At 51.9% G+C, this 5,827-nt stretch overlaps 1 protein-coding gene across 1 annotated transcript in view; it reads left to right on the plus strand.

Annotated features, from left to right (window-relative positions):
• Positions 1 to 5,827, plus strand: part of ATP6V1C2 (ATPase, H+ transporting, lysosomal 42kDa, V1 subunit C2) — a 60,121-nt gene that overhangs the window by 54,022 nt on the left and 272 nt on the right. The window contains 2 exon segments of the mRNA XM_010852064.1: positions 520 to 617; positions 5,443 to 5,575. Of these exon segments, the coding sequence (XP_010850366.1) occupies positions 520 to 617; positions 5,443 to 5,575 (231 nt within the window).

The following is a 5,827-nucleotide window of genomic DNA, read 5'->3' on the forward strand; positions in this document are numbered from 1 at the left end:
TGGGCATCTCAGCTGTCTTCCCTGGGTGCCCCAGCTGGACCCACCCCTGACCTCTTTGGGCATCCGTGGAAGACAGCCATGCCAGCATTAGTGATAGCTGCTGTGGCTGATGGGCTGTGGCCCCGTGAAGTGGGGCCGTGAGGAGACCCCTGAAAGCGGTGGCTGGTGGATGATGCCAGGACCTGGCAGAAGGGGGACTCGTTGGCAGCGCAGTGTCAGACAGAGAAGTCTGCCAGCTGCCTGCGGAAAGCCCTGGGTCAGCTACTGCAGCTTGGTTGGCAGTGACCCCGTGCGTGTGCCAGGTGGGCTGGCCCACCGAACCACCCTGGCACCGGCGGCCCCTGGAGAACACACAACCAGGCCTGGCCCTGGGCCTTGTCCGACCGACCTGCTGCTTCTGTGGGCCACTGGGCATTTCTTCTCGGCTTGGGGCTCGTTCTGCCAAAACCCACGTCCCTCTGTTGGCCAGGCGTTGGGTGGAGTGGCCGGGAGGGGTCACCGCTCTCCTATCCTCTGCAGGGCCCGCTGCTGCGATGGCTCAAGGTCCACTTCAGCGAAGCCTTTGTTGCCTGGATCCACATCAAGGCACTGAGAGTGTTTGTGGAGTCTGTGCTCAGGTGCGTAGACGTGATGCTCTGGGGCCACCTGGGCTCTGCCACCCTCCTTCCAACCAGGACCCCCCCACCCTGCCAGGCTCTGGGACAGCCCTGGCCTTCCTACCCTCTTCTGCAATTCTTGGCTCTTGGCAACAAGCTTAGGGATTCCTGACTCCAACAAACCTTCCCTCAGTCCTGAGGCCCCTGCTCTCCTGTGCTCTGAGTCTCCTGTCAGGCTGGCGTCTTGCTCCTGCAGGAAACACCAGCACTGTCTCCGTCCTTGAGTTTTGAGGCCTAGCCCTCAAGGCAGCACAAAATATAAAACCCAAACAAACCAACAACAACAAAACTTACTTTACCTCTTTTTTAACAAATGCAAAATAGGTTCACTCTTTTGTGGAAAACTTGGCAACTACAGGTAAGCACAAAGAATGAAGAAAAATCACCTGTAACTTTAACACCAAGAGGAAACACTGCTAACTCACTGGTGTTCCTAGCATCCTTCAGGCTTTTTGAGTTTGTTTTTTTAAATTTGCAGATATGCATGATTTTTATAAAATGTTTACAAAAATGGAGTCAAGCAGGAAACTTTTCCTGAAGCCCATTTGAACATCTGTGTCCTGAACTATTGGTGTGTGTGTGGGGGGTCTTGGCAGCACTGCATGTAGCTGACTGCACCCCCATTCCCAAAGCTTGGTTTGCTCAGGCCTGCAGGTCCAGTGGCCCCTTGGCCCCTCTGGGTGGTCTTGCTGGGCCCCTTCCGTGTGCACACCAAAGGCGTCCTCAGGACCCCATCCCACACCTGCCTGGTGGAGTGCCCCGCTCTCTTTTCCTTGCCCAGGCTTCCTGGGTGCCCCCTGCTATTCATTTTCCCAGAGGCTTCCCCTGGACTCCTGGCTCATCTTCCCTCCCAGTCCTTTCCTCCTGATCCTCGTATCTGCCAATGGCCTCAGGTTCCTCCCCAAACTTCAGGGCCCCCTTGGACGCCTGCCTCCCCTCATCCTTACGGCCTTCCCCCTCCCTCCACATCACGGCACCCCTGACAAGCCTCCATCCTGCCTTGACCCTTGCTCTCTCCTTCTGTCTCTCTCTTTCACCATCTCCTTCCCAGCTGTTGCCAAAGGCTCTTCCTTGGTCCTCTGCCTCCAGCTCATCCTTCATGTGGGTGCCAACGTGGTTTTGTCCAAGCACAAGCTGGGTCTGAAGTGGCTCCTCGTCCTCTCTCAGACATCTCAGACCTCTGTCATGGCAAGCATTGTGACAGTGGGCTGAAGGGCAGACTCAGGATAACCCAGAGTATTCCAGACATCAACAGGCCGCAGTCTGTCCCTGCTCACCTTGAAAATCATTGGTCCTCAGGCTCAGTACAGCAAAGCCTGCCATCCTTACTGGAGGCCCATTTTGCTCAAGAGTGAGGTCCAGATGGTCCACAGAGGTCCCGAATATTGTGTTTAAGCTCAATAAAAGGGAAGTATATGCAAAAACAATTCTATTCAAAACTATAAATGTATGACATTCTTAAAACCTATACTTTTATTTCTCCTGAATAGTTGTAATACATCACTACTGTTAAAAAAAAATTCAAGTTCAGAAATAGGTACTGTGGAAAGTAAGTTCCTGTCAGTTCCACCACCCATGGATTAACCCAGTTAATGGTTTTAAGACTCTTCTTTCCCAAGTTGGGTCATTTATACTTGATGTTCTACAATTTTTTTTTTTCATCTACTTATAGTCTCATCACTATGCATAGAGATACTTGATCTTTTTTCATGACTTTTTCATATTCCATCGTATGGAGCACGCATAAGCTAAGAAAACAGATGTTAAAGCAACTTGATTAGAGCAGATGGCTACAGTTCAACTGTTACCTTATTCCTCCGACCCCTCGGCCTTGCCCTCAATTGCCATCAATTGGTCCTTGGTGTTTCCTCAGAGTTGGTTCTGTCCTTTTTCCCTACTCTGGGAGCTGGAGGGGAGGGCTGGGGTGACTTCCCTCTCTGCCTGTCACCCAGCCCGGAGTCGGATAGAGAGGAGGTGTTCTACGTTTGTGGCCTGAATGACATCAAAGAGAAGTGGACCAACCCTCAGTGGAGGAAGTGCTGGTTCATTGTCAGGCACTTAAATCACCCAAGATGAAAATGGAAATGGGCCCTGGGTGAGTGGTGGGACGGTGATGAGACTGGAGAAGCCAGCAAGGTAGCTGGGTAATTAATTAGTCTGGATCTTGGGAGAGGACTTGGTGGAGAATGGATGTTAGGGAATGACCAATGACGGTTGATGTGTTTGGATGAGCTCACCTACAGAGGGTCATTCAGAGGGTACACCAAAGGGGAGCCCAGCCTCTAAGGAGTTGGGGCAGAGAAGCCCATGGGGATGTCAGAGGCCGGAGGAGAGAGAGATGGGTGAGTCAGGAAGCAGACGGTTGAGGCTTGACGTGTTTCTGGAATGGGACCACTGGGCGTGAGCAACTAGTAACTGAAGGATGCTCTGGTGACGTAGGACCCTGGATGCTCTCATAGGTGGGATGAGAGCTGGGGGAATTTTTAAAAAGGGCACGATGGTGGCATGTGAGCAGGCAGGGGTAGTGACTGCGACCTTCTTAGTACAGAGGGCGCAGGTGGAGGGCCCCCATTAGGGGGCCTCGAGGGGACGGAGGCTCCTGTACTGAGTGGTCCAGAAGTGGGCAGCCTGGTGGCGGCTGGAGGAGAAAGGAGTGGGAGAGCTGACCTGGAAGGCCTGTTCTGAGCAGGATGGAGTAGGTGTTCGAACTGACCAGGAGGGACAGCTAGCAGGGAGAGGACTGGAAGGGTCTAGGGAGAATGTGGAAGCCCTGAAACCAAAAGGAGGGTGGGATGAGGAAGGGGTACAGAGCGTGGAGGCTGGGCGAGGGGCAAAGAGCATTCCTGTAGCCAGTGTCTAGCTGGGGGTGTCTGTTACTCACCAGACACAGGGGTAGCACCGTGAACAAGGAGCTCACAGCTGGTCAGGGGAGCAGAGCTCAGCAGATGGCCTCTTGGTTCAGGGGAAAGGTAAACAGCCTCCCAGAGCAATCTGGCGATGAACGTGGTGGGGTGCCCAGTCGGAGGGTGGCAGAGTGATGATCTGGCTACTGCATCTGTGAGCTGGAATGCTGTCTCCAGACACACATGTGCCCTGGGCTCTGCATCAGTGACTGTCACCTTTTGAGAAGTCTGAAGTCTGGTGCTTGGACTTCCCTGCGGTGGGCAGGGTCAGCTGTGCTGGTGAGGTCGTGGGTGTGCGGTGGGGTCTCTACCCAGGGCATGGGAGTGGGGTGGGACGTTCGGGAGGGAAGGCAGGGTAAGAGCCACTACTCACTCAAGCGACAGGGACTCTCCAGGAAGCACTACGACCTTCTACTCGTTGTCCTCTGGGTAGCCGGAGCTTGGACGACAAGAGAAGGAATGAGGGTGTCTGCTGGGCCATCCTCTCACCCCATCGAGCCCAGGGGCTCCTGCTGTTCCCCACCAGCATCAGCGGCCCCTGTGGCCCTCCTCCTCTTGGCTCTGGTGGGGCCCCGCTCGCTCAGTGTCCTAAGGCCTTGCTTGGTTACAGTGAGGCAATTACAAATGGCCCTTTCATTTTACTTTTCTATAGACCCACTAGGAGACCTCAGGACTTGAGTGAACGCTTTGCACCATTAACAGCCAGAAATGAGGACCAGGAAAGTCAGGGGCTAGTTTATGAGCCTTGATTGTGAAATAAAAACGAATACTAACAGGTTAGGCAATAAAAGGGCATCTCAAGGCCAGCTTTCACATGCCTGACTCGGGCGTGAAGCATGGGTAAGTACTGAATATCCAAGCATTTGCGCACTGGTAGTGTATATATATATATATATATTTAAAACACTGACCCATTACAAAATGCACATTTACTTAATATATGGGCTTCCCTGGTGGCTCAGACGGTAAAGCATCTGCCTGCAATGCGGGAGACCCGGGTTTGATTCCTGGGTCGGGAAGATCCCCTGGAGAAGGAAACAGCAATCCACTCCAGCACTCTTGCCTGGAAAATCCCATGGACAGAGGAACTTGATGCACATTTACTTAATATAGTACTCGGTGTAAACATTTTTGTTTGCACTGGGTCTCCATTGCTGTGCGCGGGCTTGCTGTAATGGTAGAGAGCAGGGGCTACTCTCTAGTTGCCGAGCACGGGCTCTAGACCCATGGGCTTCAGTAGTTGTGGCGCACAGCCCCTTGGCTGCTCTGTGGCAGGTGGGATGTTCCTGGACCAGGGATGGAATCCGTGTATCCTGCATTGACAGGCAGATTCTTATCCACTGGACCAGCAGGGAAGTCTCAGTGTAAATACGTTGTTGAGATAACACAATAGGAAAAGCTGCCAGCAAGTGGTTTTTACATGTACACTGGCATCCACAGTCCATTTAAAATCCTTTCTGTCCATCCAAAACTCGGCAAAAGGAATGAACAATCTTGATAAACCAGATCTGTGTGTGCTGGTCTTTCAGTGGAGAAAAGTAAAGCCACTAAGTTGCATTTTAGACAAAGGCTTTGGAGTCAAAGTATTTTTTGGACGGCCTCAACTTGAGCCCTTACCACCTGACAATCACACATACCCAAGGGACCCCTTGGCTCTTAGTCAAAGACTGTCACCATCAGAAGCTGTTGAGCATGTTGTAGAGATTTTTCTATGCAGAAAGATCTAATATTTAGCCTCACTCCTGACCCTTGACATTCTGCTCAACTGAGTTTTCTTCTCCTAAGCTGTGTGGGCTGATGTTTCACTCTTACTAGGATTTACTGTCAGGTTCATTTTACCCATACTGGCAGTAACTCGTTACACACTTGCTCTGCCTCAACAGGTATGGACTGCCAGTGAACTTCCAAGCGGTTCTCCTCCAGCCTCATAAGAAGTCATGCACCAAACGTTTACGACAGGTTCTGAACTCCGTCTTCAGGCATCTGGATGAAGTTGCAGCTGCAAGTATATTGGATGTAGGTATATCATCCAGAGAAAGCTGCCTTTTACAGTAAGGTCAGCCTCTCCACATGGAGCTATTCCCCCAAAACGGTACCTGCCAGACTATTAGAAAAATCTACACTTCACAAATGTGAAGGGTTAACAAGAGACTGCGTTGAGTTGGGGTGGACTGTGGCAGGCAGAAATTGCGGCCAATGCCTAGAGAGCTTTCCTCACACGGAAACAAAACGAGATGAGCTTATGCACTAACGTGACATCTTTTGCAG

Source organism: Bison bison, unplaced genomic scaffold (assembly GCF_000754665.1).
Source record: "Bison bison bison isolate TAMUID 2011002044 unplaced genomic scaffold, Bison_UMD1.0 scf7180017864307, whole genome shotgun sequence".
In the NCBI taxonomy this organism is placed as follows: Eukaryota; Metazoa; Chordata; class Mammalia; order Artiodactyla; family Bovidae; genus Bison; species Bison bison.